The 14,496-nt window shown below is 39.5% G+C and overlaps 2 protein-coding genes across 7 annotated transcripts in view; one reads left to right on the plus strand and one right to left on the minus strand.

The window, feature by feature from the left end:
• The window catches only part of STPG1 (sperm tail PG-rich repeat containing 1), a 55,658-nt gene extending 42,884 nt beyond the window's left edge, over window positions 1-12,774 (minus strand). Inside the window, exons 1-4 of one of the 4 annotated variants that reach the window (XM_017666538.3) lie at window positions 12,561-12,774; window positions 12,058-12,204; window positions 9,067-9,175; window positions 2,502-2,636 (exon numbers count right to left, since the gene is read on the minus strand). In XM_017666538.3, coding sequence (XP_017522027.3) covers window positions 2,502-2,568 — 67 coding nt within the window. In that variant the 5' untranslated portion in view covers window positions 2,569-2,636; window positions 9,067-9,175; window positions 12,058-12,204; window positions 12,561-12,774. Of the gene's footprint in view, window positions 1-2,501; window positions 2,637-9,066; window positions 9,176-11,435; window positions 11,549-12,057; window positions 12,205-12,304 lie in introns of those variants that run through there. The other 3 variants (XM_017666537.3, XM_017666539.3, XM_073233412.1) reach the window with 3 other exon arrangements.
• A 13-nt stretch (window positions 12,775-12,787) lies between these two features.
• NIPAL3 (NIPA like domain containing 3) overlaps window positions 12,788-14,496 on the plus strand; it is a 47,606-nt gene continuing 45,897 nt past the window's right edge. For 2 of the 3 annotated variants that reach the window (XM_073233410.1, XM_073233411.1), the window contains exon 1: window positions 12,788-12,993. The gene's annotated coding sequence lies outside the window, so the exon portion shown is untranslated. The remainder of the gene's footprint in view (window positions 12,994-14,496) is intronic. The other variant, XM_073233409.1, reaches the window with a different exon arrangement.

The following is a 14,496-nucleotide window of genomic DNA, read 5'->3' on the forward strand; positions in this document are numbered from 1 at the left end:
AATAAAAGGATATACATAGGTGGGAAAACTCAATATTGTTGATATAAATTATCCCTACATTGGTTTCTAGCATCAATGCAATCCAAATCAAAATGACAGTAGGGATTTTTATTTTTAGAACATTAATGAGCTGATTCTAAAATTTATATGGAAATGCACTGGGGCCAAGAATCACCAAGAAAAACTGCAAAGTTGAAGGACTTACACGACTAGATAAAAGACTTGTTATAAAGTTGTAGTAATTAAGACAGTACAGTATTTGAACAGAATAATCTAGAAACAGACATGCATATACATAGACACTCACTTGATTTATAACAAAAACCGCACTCCAGAGTAACAGGAAAAATGCCCTTTCAGTAAGATGCTGGGTTAATTTGATACGCATATAGAAAACATCAAAATATTACATTTCAAATGAATTTTAGGTCTAGACATGAAAGGTAGAATGATGCAGTTTTTAGAAGTAATTATTTGGGGGTAGGCAAAGATTTCTTAAATAGGACAGACATACACACTAACAAAAAAAGAAAAGATTAATAAATTGGGCTGTATTATTCTGTTTATTTGCACACTATTAAGAGTGTACAGGAAAGTCACAAACTGAGGGAAGATATTTATTTTACCTATAGCCAACAAATGGATTCATCTCTAGGATGGTTTAAAGGAGGCTTAAAAATAAGCAAAATCCAACAGGAAAAAAAATGGGCAAAAACTTCAACAATCAATTCTCCAAAGAGAATATTCTAAAGGTCAAACAACATGAAAAATTGCTCAATCTCATTGATCAAAGCGCAATGCAATTAAAACCATTACAAGTTACCAATGCTGGGGAGGAATTGCAGCAACTAGTATTCTCATATATTGCTTGTAAGGAATTAAACTTGGCAAAACTACTTTGGAAAACTGTTTGGCAGTATCAACGAAGCTGATCAAATGTGACCAGCAAGTCCACTCCCAGCTATAAACCCATAAAATACATTCATGTATATCCCAAAAGACATGTTTAAAAATAGTTATGAAAGGTTTTATTAATAGTATCCCCAAACTGGAAACAACTCAAACGCCCTCCAATAGTAGAATGGATAAATAAATTGTGGCATATTCAAAGAAATAAAAACTTTATAGTAGTGAAAATGAACTAATTACTGATACATGACACATGGAGTTAAATCTCTCAAACATGAGAAAAAAGCTTAAGAGAAAGGAATTCATATCGTATGATTCCAATGTATATAAAGTGAAAAAACCGACTGAACTAATTAATGATATTAGAGTCAGGATAACAGTATTGTTTGCCTTTGCAGAGAAGCTGGAAAGGGACAGGAACAGGCTTCTGGAACGCTGTTGATAGGCTATGTCTTTTTTTTTTTTTTTTTGGTATCATTAATGTGCAATTACATGAGCAACATTATGGTTACTAGACTCCCCCCATTATCAAGTCCCCCCCACATACCCCATTACAGTCACTGTCCATCAGCGCAGTAAGATGCTATAGAGTCACTACTTGTCTTCTCTGTGTTGTACTGCCTTCCCCGTGTCCCCACCCCCGCTACAATATGTGTGCTAATCATAATGCCCCTTTTTCCCCCTTATCCCTCCCTTCCTATAGGCAATGTCTTGGTCTGAGACGTGATTCTGTCGGTGGTGTTTTCTTTGTGAATATTCATGAAGTTATACAACTATGATTTGGGCACTTTTTCTGAATATATATTATGATTCAATAAGAAGGTATTAAGGAAAGAAACGGAGTACAAATATCAAAGGATGGGTGGAAGGAAGAGGGGTCTGGCTCTGGGTTTGATAGCAGCAGGGGCTCCAAAGTCCCCTGGGGTGGTGGCAAATACCTCTGCAAGGAAACGCAGTGGAGTAGTGAGGCTCTTGGAATGAGGTTTTCAACCCCAGCAATGATGCCTGCACCCCGGTGTAGCCCCGAATCAGCACATACTAACAAAACCAAAGGGAGCTTGAGGGGCTGGGACAATGGAGGCTGCCCTGTGTGGATGGAGGACCAATGATCCAAGCGGTCCTCCCCTTCCCCACCCAGCCTCCTGCATCACATCACATCTTTCTAAAAGAAGTATCCAAAATTAGAAACAGGGAGGAGATAGAATTTGTGCCAATAATGGCTGGAGGTAAACTTTCCAACAACCCAGTAGAACGGGAGCTTGTGTCAAGTTTTAGGGAATGAAGTAAGATCTCTTTACACATTTAAACTTGAAGACTGAGATTCTTACCAGACACATGGAAATGACAAACCTTTTTTTTCCCTGTTGAATAGACTTCCTCCTTCTTCCCCACTCACCCTTTCTTCTAATAGTTTCTCACCGTCACACTAGGAGCAACGAGGAACAACCAGTCTCTGATACATCTTAAGGATGCCCTTATGGGTATATCCAGGATTTACTATATTGCCCCAAAATTTGTTCTGATGTACTAAAATGAACATATGCTTGGAGTTCTCTCCTCCCCTCAAAGACATGTTATTAAATTCACTACACCTCTCTGTATTTTGTTGGCTTTTCTGGAATATTTTTTGCCAAGTTCTTTTTCTGCAGAGTTGTCCATCTCAGCAAAGTTCGGTGATATGTTCCATTTGTTTGATGAAAAACTCTACTACGTGTTCTTCTAAGCACCTGAAACAGCGAAATACAGCATTTGTAGGGCTCACTCAGTTCACACTCTTGTTAAGGTGATTGGGTTCTGTTCTATCTGCAGGATAGACTGAGAAATCCTGTGGGTAGGGGCTGAGTCTCCCAAGTTCTATGACCCCAGCTCCCAAGCACGTTGCACTGCCCACAGTAGGAACCCTAAGTGGTCACTGCTGATGTGGTTTACAGAGCTACTAAAGGCTTGGATGTTATAAATTTGCCTTTATTAAGATCATTTACATAAATATAACTCATCAGTTCAAAGTAAACAATTCTAAGTTTTGGCAAATGCTACAATTATGTTAAATATCACAATTAAGACATAAACACATTCATCATCCCAAAAAGTTCCCTCTGTTTCTTTGCAGTCAATACCTTTCCAACCATGGCATCTGGCAATCATGGCTTTGCTTTCTGTCACAATAGATGCCTTTTCTAGACTGTCATATATTTGTAACCACACAGTATATATACTGTTCTGTGAGTGTCTTTTTCACTTAGCACATGCTTTTAAGATTCTTCCATGTTGTTGCATGTAACAGTAGCTTATTCCAATTGCTACACAGCCTCACCAACACTGTTTGGTAAGTCTTACTAATTTTAGGCATTCTAGTGGTTGTATAGTGGTGTCTCATTGTCATTTTAATTTGCATATTGTCATCTGATAAATTAAATGGCTTATTTGCCATTTGTTTACCTTTGGTGAGGTGTCTGTTCAAATCTGACCTTTTTTTAACAATTGAGTTATTTTACTATTGAGTTATAAAATTTCTTAATATATTATAGATACAAGCCCTTATCATACACACATGCTTTGTAAATATTTGCTTCCAATCTGAGGCCTGCCTTTTTATTATATTAACAGTATCTTTTGAAAAGCAAAAGTTTTAATTCTGATCAGACCATGTTTATCTATTACTTTCTTTAATGGTTTGTGATTTTTTTTTTTTTGCCTTAAGAAATCTTTGCCTAGCTCAAAGTTATAAATATTTTCTCCTATGTTGTCTTCTAGAAATTTTATCATTTTAGCTATTACACTTAGGTCTAAATCCACTCTGAATTAAATTTTGTATATGGCATGAGGTTTGTTTTATTGCATTTGGATATTTAATTGTTCCAGCATTATTTGTTGAAAAGAACATCCCTCTCTCCAGTGAAATATCTTGGCACACTCATCAAAAATCCATTGAGATTTTATAATATAATCTATTGTTTTGACCTAATTATGTATCCTTGTACCAATAGCACAGTATTTTGCTTTACATCAAGTTTTGAAATCAAGTAGATCCAACTTTTTTGTTCTTTTTCAAAATTATTTTCACTGTACTAGCTCTTGTATTAGCTCTTTCAAATTACCACACAATTTATAGAAACAGTAGGTCAATTTCTACCAAAAATCCTCCTTGGATTTTGATTGGTATTGTACTGAATCTGTAAAACATTATCTTAACTTTGTTGAGGGTTATGATCCATTAATATGGTATACCTTCATTCATTCAGGTATTCATTCTTTCTTTTCAGCAATATTCTATGGTTACTAGAAAACAGTATTACACATATTTTCTTAAACTGATTCCTAGGTATTTCATACTTTTATGTCATGATACTGGTGTTTTTCCTAAGATTTCAATTTCCAATCGTTTGTTGCTAGTATACAGAAATACAATTGATTTGTATATATTGAGCTGGTATCTTCAAATCCTTGATAAACTCAGTTTTTAGTTCCATTAACTTTTTTGTAGATTAGGGATTTCTACATATTTAATCATGTCATATGTAAATAGAAGTTTTATTTCTTCCTTTCCACTTTGTACACCTGTTACTTCTATTTCTTACTATATTGCAATGGCTAGGGCATCCAATACAATGTTGAACAGAAGTGGTAATAGTGGGATATCCTTGTCTCACTACTGACAAGAGGGAAAACATTCAGCCTTTCAACATTAAGTATGATGATGTTAGTTGTAGTTTGTTTGTTGTTTTAATTGAAGTTTTTACTACTTTCATGCCTAGTTTCTTGAGAGTTTTAACAGGAAGAGTAGTTAAATTTTATCAAATACTTTTTCTGTAACTATGGAGATGACCATATAATTATTCTTTTTTAGTATATTAATTGAATCACACTGACTGATTTTCAAATGTTAAAACAACCTAGTATTCCTGGAACAACTGCTAACTTTGTTGTGATATGTTATCAATTTTATATATTGCTGGATTGAACTTACTCAAAAATTTTAAGGATTTTTGCATCTATTTTCATGAAGGATAGTAATCTATATAGCTTTCTCTTTTTTGTAATGTCTTTGGTTTTCGTATTATAGCTATTGCTGCCTTCATAAAATGAGTTGAAAGGGTTTTTTTCTTGCTTTTATTTTCTGGAAATCTGTGTAGAACTGTCAGTATTTCTTCCTTAAATGTTTGGTAAAACTTGGAAGTAAAACCATCTGTCCCAGGAGTTTTCTTTGTGGGAAGATTTTTAATGACAAAGCCCATTTGTTTAATAGATAAAGGGCTCTTCAGGTTATCTATTTCTTCTTAAGTGAGCTTTAGTAACTTGTGTCTTTCAAGGTAATTTTTCCATTCCATCTATGTAATAAAATTTATTGGCATTAAGGTGTTCCTTATTATCTTTTGGATCTGTATGTTCAATAATGTCCCTCCTTCAGGTATTATGTTTGGTGCACATGGTGTGGGGGATCGCAGGGAAGACAGTGTGGCACGGACAGGGCAAGCGGTGGATCTGTGGCATCTTGCTACACTGATGGACGGTGACTACATTGGGGTATGGGTGGGGACTTGATGGTATAGGTGAGTGTAGTAACCACATTGTTTTTTCATGTGAAACCTTCATAAGCGTGTATATCAACAATACCTTAATAAAAATTTTTAAAAATAATAATGTCCCTCCTTCACTTCTGATATTGGTAATTTGCATCTTATGTTTTTTTGTTGATAAGTCTGGCTAGAGGTTTATTGACCTTTTCAACAGAAAACAGGATGTAGTTTCATTGATTTTTCTCTATTCCTTTTCTGTTTTCTATTTAATTTACTTCTACTACTATCATTATTTCCTTCTACTTACTGTAGACTTCATTTGCTCTTCTTTTTCTAGCTTTTTAAGGTAGATGCTTAAATAATTGAATTTAGGCCTTTCTTCTTCCTTAATATAAGCATTTAATATTGTAAATTTACCTCAAAGCACTGTTTCAGTGGCATCTCATATATGTTGAAATGTGTTTTCATTTTCTTTCCATTTAAAATACCTTTGGCTTTGCCTCCTATTATCTTTCTGTTTGTTTTTTGTTTTTGAATGTAAGCCTTTTTATTTTTATTTATTTACTTTTTATTAAGGTATCATTGATATACAATCTTATGAAGGTTTCACATGAGCAACATTGTGGTTACATTCACCCATATTATTGAGTCTCCCCCACACCCCATTACAGTCACTGTCCATCAGCGTAGTAAGATGCTGTAGAGTCACTACTTGTCTTCTCCGTGCTATACTGCCTTCCCCATTACCCACCTACATTATGTGTGCTGATCATAATGCCCCTTAATCCCCTTCTCTCTCCCTCCCCACTCACCCTTCCCAAGCTCTTCCCTTTGTTAACCACTAGTCCCTTCTTGTCTGCTGCTGTTTTGTTCCTTCAGTTTTGCTTTGTTCTTATACTCCACAAATGAGTGAAATAATTTGGTACTTGTCTTTCTCTGCCTGACTTATTTCACTGAGCATAATACCCTCTAGCTCCATCCATTTTGTTGCAAATAGTAGAATTTGTTTTCTTTTTATGGCTGAATAATATTCCATTGTGTATATGTACCACATCTTTATCCATTCATCTATTGATGGACACTTAGGTTGCTTCCATTTCTTGGCTATTGTAAATAGTGCTGCAATAAACATAGGGGTGCATATGTCTTTTTGAATCAGGGATCTTGTTTTCTTCAGGTAAATTCCTAGGAGTGTAATTCCTGGGTCAAAAGGTATTTCTATTTTTAGTTTTTTGAGGAACCTCCATACTGCTTTCTACAATGGCTGAACCAATTTACATTCCGACCAACAGCGTAGGAAGGTTACCCTTTCTCCACATCCTCACCAGCATTTGTTGTTCCTTGTTTTTGGGATCTTGGCCATCCTAACTGCTGTGAGTTGATCTCTCATTGTAGTTTTAATTTGCATTTCCCTGATAATTAGCAATGTGGAGCATCTTTTCATGTGCCTGTTGGCCATCTGAATTTCTTCTTTGGAAAAGTGTCTGTTCAGATCCTCCACCCATTTTTTAATTGGGTTATTTGCTTTCTGGGTGTTGAGACTTATGAGCTCTTTATATATTTTGGATGTTAATCCATTATTGGATATGTTGTTTACAAATATATTCTCCCATACTGTCCTCCTACTATCTTTTGACACATTGTTTATTTGGAAATCTGCTATTCAGTTTCCAAGTAGTCAGGGGATTTTCCATATATCTTTCTGTTAGTTGTTCTGCTATTGTTTGAGGTTCATTGAACTTCCTGAATTTGCAGGTTTATAGTTTTCATTAAATCTGGAAAATATTCAGCCATTATTTTTTCAAATATTGTTTCTGCCTTTCTCCCACCTTCTTTCCTGGAGCTACAGTTATGCCCATATACATCAATTAATATTTTCCTACATGTCACTGAAATTCTGTTTTTTCTTTTTTCTTTTTTTTTGGTCTTTTTTCTCTCTATGCTTCATTTGAATAGTCTATATTGTATGTCTTCGAATTCAATGATCTTCTGTCTAATCTGCTGGTAATCCTATTGTATTTTTATTTCAAACATTACATTTCTCATTTCTAGAAGTAATAGTTGGGGCCTTTTAAAATATTTTCCATTTCTATCTTTATTATGTTCATGTTTTCTTTTACCTGTTTGAGCATATTTTTAGGTTTATAATATCTGCTTTAAGGTCCTTTTCTACTAATTCTATGATTGCTGTCATTTCTGGGATGGTTCCTGTTGATTGATTTTTCTGTTGGCTGCAGGTCCTATTTTCCTGTGTCTTTTCATGTCTGTTAATTTTGCACTGGACATTGTGAATTTCACATTGTTTGGTAGTGGGCTTTGAAGTATTCCTATAGGATGTTGCATTTTTTCCTGGCACAATTTTCAGTAACACGTAGAGCCATTTGATCCTTTCAAGCTTTTAAAGCTTTGTGCTAGTGGATCCAGAGAAGCTTTTATTCTGGGAATCAGTTATCCCCACTACAAAGACATGAAGCTTCTGCGGACTCCACTCAGTCCCCATCTAAAACAGTGTCTCTCCATTCTGGCTTATGGGAACATAATGTATGCCCAGTTCCAGAAATTGTTCGACCTACTACTTTCTGGTGAGTCTTTCCCAGTCTTAGTTTCCTGTCGTGCATGGGAAGATCACCACTTAGCTCAAGGCTTGAGGAGAACCCTTTTTGTATTTCTGAACTTTTTCTGTGCAGGTTCCTCTTCTCTAGTATTCTGTCTACCCTGTAAATTCCAGCCCCTTTGGGCTCCCTGAACTTGATTTCTATTTCCTCAACTCACAAAGCTCAGTTTTGTTTAAGTTCCTCCCACCCTGAACTGTGGCCTGGAAACTACCCCCAGCACTAAGCTGGGGCCGTTGTAGGACTCTGTTCTTCTTCTCAAGGATTGCTCTACTGAGCTGCATGTCACCCAATGCCTAAAAACAGTTGTTCATATATTTGTCTATTTTTTAGTTAATACTTAATATTTAGTTAATATTTTTAAATATTGTAAACAGTAGGAGCATGATTTAATTTCCACGGCAGATAATCTGTCATGAACAGACCTGAGTTTTATTTTGTCCATCTTTTTATTCCTTAGGAACTTGCACCATGTATAAATACCAATAAATGAAGGCTTGAATAAATGTTATGCTCTGTCAATACTGTTTACCTTCAGTATTTGTTCCTCACTTATTTATAACCCTCACAACAGCAATTCTCAATATTTCTTTGGTTGACAATCTATGCTAAAATTTTAATACTGAATAGAACTATTAGCAACACAACAAAATTAATAGATTCAAAACAACAGAAATAAATCAGTAATGCTCACAGCACAATGACCTTCCCAGCACAGGAATATCTTTCAAGGTGTCTATAAAGCAGTCCTTACTCACTTAGCCCCCATCAGTGTTGTGTTATTGTCTTAGCACTTAGTACTTCTTCTATTATGTTTCCCCAGCTGCAATAAAGCTCTTATTTTAAAAATGCACTTGTGTGCTAGAATTATGAATGAGTAGAAAAAAATGAAGCTTCTTATTCTAATAGTAGTATGTGCATATTTTTTAATTTTAGAAAATACAGCTAAAGAGATTTTCAAAAACCACCCATAATCCTACCACCTAAAGACAACACTAATATTGCTTTCCACCCTTGTGACTGCATACCTGGAAAGTCAGCATAAGAGCAGGTGCGGCCCAGGTGGGAATGGAGCACGGCACAGATGGGCCTCACTGGTGCACTTGCTTGTATAGCAGGATGTCATGGACCTGGAATCTGTGAAAGAGCAATGAAGATATACCACGTTCCTAACAGCAGCTTAGGTTTAAGCTATTGCCAGGTGAGAGCCCATACAGGAATTAATAGTATCCCATCCTGGATTCAAAGTTATGCTTTGCCACTTAATAGTTCTGATTATGGATTAGTCACTTAACCTTCTGAACCCACTTCCTCCTCTGTAAACTCAGAATGTAACAGTATCTTCCTCCCAAGGTGCTTATGAAGATTAAATATGATGATCCTAATGAGGAAATTAAGGCTGTATGGCTTACAGTGGGCTTTTATTAACATAGGTCTTAATACATACATATGGATAATGTATTATCAGCTTATAACAATAGTTATCATTTATTGAGACTGTACAGTCCTGATTGCCCTATATAGAATATTTCATGTAACCACTCAATCCAGTGAGATATTAGCCCTATTTTACAGATAAGAAAACTGAATTTTTGAGTGTTAAGTGACTTGCTCAAGGTCACAACAGAAGAGGTGGAATCAGTACTTTGAACCCAGGAAGTCTGACTTCTGCTCACTCTTAACCACCATAATAACCTCTATGGCAGTGCAATTAAATGTTAACAGGCTAAATTCTGACATTTAACACCCCTGAGTGGGTATGACTGATTTTTTTAAATTAGGATATTGCATATAGTTTTTAAAATATAAAGCAAATATTTGAGAGTGTCTTGAATTTTCACAGAATGCTGGGGTTCTCCAGAACTCAATTTGAAAATTCCTGAGGCAGTTCACTATTGGGTAATTTTAATAGCTAGGAACTTCCTGCCTGTATCAAAGTTGGTTCTGTTGTTTTGTTTTTTTCCTTCACTCATCCTAATTTCAACCCTTGGGATCAGCTCAGCATAAGTCTGACTCTTCTTCCACATTGGTGATTTAAAAAATGCAGGCCATAGCCTGTAGTCTCCTGTGAAGCTTGTATTATGTGCATGTGTGTGTGCTGGGTCACAATATAAAATGGATTTCTTACCATTGGTCCCAGGCAAAAGTTTGGGAGCCACTGTTCTGTATGACTACTCTTCAAGTATTTGAAGTCAGCTGTCCTATCTCATCACCTAAAGACATGGGACCTCCTTGCAGCATATGGATTCACCCCTTCACTGTGCTGGGCATCAGTATTTGACTCTGGCACTAGATTCACATGGATCCCTCCTCAAACCTACTTAGCCTTGACCACTCTTTCTTAAGAAGCACCACCCCATCTCTAGCCCCTTATTCTTATTTTTGTCAGTGCACGTTTTACTACCCAATATATTTTTATGTATCTCTGTTTATGATCTTCCCCAGTAGAATGTTCACCAATGAATCCCCAGTCTGTTTCCTGACACATAGTAGTAGCTCAATAAACATTTGTGGACTGAATGAATGAATGAGTACTAGGGATAGACACAGTTAAGCAACAGTGTATATAGAACTACTCATAATACAACTCTTTCCTTCAGGAGCTACATTATATAAAGATTTAACTCACCTGATTACAACTGTAGGCATGTTATCATTCTGTCATCTCATGTTAAAAAAACCTCTTTATTACTTATACTAAAAACACATATTTTATATGTTTATACATGTATATTACTGTGCAGGATATATCAATATATACTAAATCATGTATAGTGTTACTTTATATGGAATTTTATGAGATGTACATGAATAGTTTTGACTATATGAGATTTTTATCAATTCGGTTATAATGTATGGTGCCTATTCAAAGTATTTTACATTTTTAAAGCACTCTCAGGTAAGTAATCCATTTAATATTTTTCATACACTAAGAAAGCATGTCAGAAAGCTGGAAGGAACTTCATCAGCAGCCAGCTAATGAAGGTTAGATTTCATTGTCACCCTTTCATTTCACAGATGTGTAAACTGAGGCCCAGAGCAGGGATGACATTTCCTGAGGGACACCCAAGAAGGAGTGGACCTGGGGTTAGAACTCAGCTCTTTGAGTTGTTTTCACACTCGCAGAAGTTGAGGCACAGTCAGATGCCCATAACCCGCCCCACCCCACCGCCCCAGCAGGAGGTGCGCCGTGGATATTATCACCACTTCTCAGGTAGGGACTCTGGGGGCACACCTCCAACGGTGATTTCTTCCCACCCCAGGTCACCACCTAGCTCGGCACCGGGATTCTGCACGCACCCAACAGGCCAGGGTAAGGGGTGCTCAGCGGGTGTCCTATGGGGCGCGCCCTCCTCCCCACGATCCCGCGACCCGTCCCGAAGGAACTGACTCCTACCTCGTCGGGTCCCCCTGGGCTGATTCTGGCGGGCCCAACCTCCCCGTCGCTGGGGCAACCATAGGCCTAACATTATGGAGCCCACCTTCAGTCTGGCCAATAGCGTCTTCTGTTTCTTTAGCGTAAAAAGTTGTTGGCCAATCGTCAGAGGTCTTTCAAAACCCTCCGGGAAGCTGCTAGAATTTTTAGGGTTCGGGGTTAACTATGTCAGGACGGGTGGACAAACTTAACAAGGGCTTATCTAGGCGAATCTCAAAAATCTTGCGTTAGTCCAAAAGCCTTAGGAATTTGTTCGCCCAGAAATCCTAGTTCAAGGAATAAGTCTAAGAGAACTAACGTTCATCCAAGCCATGTTTATAATAGCAAAGGAAGATGGTTACAGGCAACCACCTAAGGACAGTAGGTTGTTGCCGGAGACACGCTGCAGAGCAGACACATTGATCTTGTCACTCCCCTGCTTAGAACCCTCCAACGGTTCCCCTTTAAATTTGGGATGAAATCCAAACGTCATTATTTAGGCTGTCCCTGGCCGTCTCTCGGATGTCAGCTCCTACCATCCAAGCCCCAGAAAAATCCCGCACCCACCACGCTCTCCTTCGGACAGTTCATACAATAGGCCCACCTCGTTCTGCTCTCGGGCGTTTCCTCTGAGCTCTGTCTTAGGGTCTGAACCAAACTGCCTCTTTCTTCTCGTTGAATCTCTGCCCAAATGTCATTTCTTCACCGTTAATATGGACATGAGCTCAATGTCTCAGGGAGTTGTGGGGATCTGAAATGAGATGCGTAAGTGGAAAAGCATAAGCTCTATGCATATGCGCGTGTTATTACAGTTGTTGATTACGGAAGCATTCATCAGGCGCGAGGCTCACCGAAGGACCGTAGGTCTTGCTAAGTTCGTGCTGGAAGGGTCGGTATACAGCAGAGCCAACAGATGGTAGGGGAGCGCCGCTAAGGAATACTCCTCCTCCACCTCCCGAGTACTCGGGAAGGCTTTTAGGGGAACCGGAGGTGAAGGATGTGTGGGATTCGAATGCGTGGTGAGAGAGTGGCTCGGGGGAACAGCAGGAGCAAACCCGGCAGGTGTCTCTGAGGATAAGAAGCAAGGACATCTGGTGGGCTGCCCACCTGTGGGGCAGGTGAAGGTGCGCAGGAACCGGAGCTCTCCAGCACAGCTGGAGACCATAGGGGCGTTAGTTCCAACGTCCTTCCTGCGGCCGCTAGAGGGGACCCCCTCCAGGTAAGCACAGGCCTCCAGCGGGCACCACCTCCCCGAGTCTACCTCCCTACGCTTCAAACAAGCTTTGCGGTGCGGCCAATAACCGGGTGCTGTCCCGCCCACCCCCTCCTCGCAGCCACTCGCCTGCGCGAACTCCCCGCCAGATTCAGACTGGCAGGTGTTCTGGCAAATCAAGTCTCGGCCTTCGAAAGCAAAACACTGCAGCACCCCGGCAACTCGAGTTCGGGAAGGAATAAGGAGGCTGTGCCTCCGGGTTGCGCGAAGAGCCGGAGTCATTTCTCTGGAACCTCCGATAGGTGGGCCTCGGAGGAAACGCGGCTGGTGAGTAGCCACTAAGACTGAGAGAGGGGGACCTTGGATTCAGCCTTCGTTTTTTCAGGAAAATGCATTTGGAATCATCTAGCGTTCCCTAGTATAAATACCTTTCTTTCTTGCCGTCACTAGCGTTGTCAGTTTGCGTCTTGTTCCCTCAGAATGTTTTTTCCATTTTTGCATCGAGGGTGAGAGGACAGGGGGCATGGGTTTACCGTAATAAAGGTGATGCCAGGCTCTCCGAAATCATGAAATGAAATGGAGTAACTTTGCCGAAATGATACCTCTACACGCCGGCTCGGGCTTCCTGGCAATAGCAGACGGTGGAGTTAGCAAGTGGGATGAGGGGAAGCATTTTTGATCTACGCCGGCCGCTGGAAGATGTTTCCAGCTCAAGGGAGGGAGGGGACTGAAGAGTGTAACCCTTTAATGAGCCAGTGCCCAGGAAAGGAAAGCGCTTGGCATGTAACTGGCACCGGCAAAGGGCGTGTTTTATTTATTTTTAAAGATGGAGCCAAATTCTAATACAGACCCTACTCTTCGCAGCCATGAGCTATGGTTCTCTTATCTAAACCTACCCCGTGGGTTGGTGCAATATTTCATTGAAGTGAAGGGTAGGGTCGGGAGTGAAGCAGAAGCAAGCACCTAGTGAATTATCTTTACATTCTGAGTCAGTGCCCCTGTGCTCATGGTGGCGTAAGGGCCTCAGAATTACAGGGTGGCTGGCAACACAGAGTTGGCACGTTGCCTCTTGGGCATATGTTAGTCCAGCAAAAGTGCATTGAGGTCAGGAAAAAAGAGACTCTAGGCAAAGAATGTATGCCTTAGAGGACAACTTGCAAAGAGTTCCTCAGAGGCTTTTAGTCCAAACTCCTACCCAGCTGAGGGAGAGAGCCTTCGGTCGTTGTAGGCAATGTCTCAGAGTCCTGGGGATTCCTGATGCAGAGACAAAATCTATTTTTTAACAGCAAATCAAATGACAGCAACAAGAACCACTACAAACAAAAGCAAAAACAGAAGCCTGCCTGAACAAGCCAGCTGACCCAGAGGAGGTTAGGAGGCCTGGATTCCTACCTACTACCTTGGCATGTCCCCAAGACCTGTTTGCTCTCTCTCTGACATCCTGAGGGTTTGGCTGGGCACAGCTCTTGTATCTCTAGAGTTGTGGTTGGTGAGGCCTGAGTGAGTAAGCCATTCCAGTCTTGACTGTGAAGCAGCCACAGTGCACCAGGTGCTTAGCAGGCCTGCCTTCAACTTGTCAGTGCGTTAAGTATGGAGGTCACTCTGCCAGACTCTGAGCTAGATCTTGGGAGGAAGCAACTGAACAGGGAATTCAGCAAACACTTTCCCAGAGCTTGTGCTCCAGTACTCTTCAGTTCCAGGCTGAAAGCCTCCCAGGGTCTCTCAGAGGTGGAGAAAGCCCTGGGCCACTCTTCCCTTCCTAAGGCTACTTTATTAAAAACTTAACTTATGTTAAAATACATAAATATAACACAGTAATGCTTTTCATAG

This window comes from Manis javanica, chromosome 4, assembly GCF_040802235.1.
Source record: "Manis javanica isolate MJ-LG chromosome 4, MJ_LKY, whole genome shotgun sequence".
Classification (NCBI taxonomy): domain Eukaryota; kingdom Metazoa; phylum Chordata; class Mammalia; order Pholidota; family Manidae; genus Manis; species Manis javanica.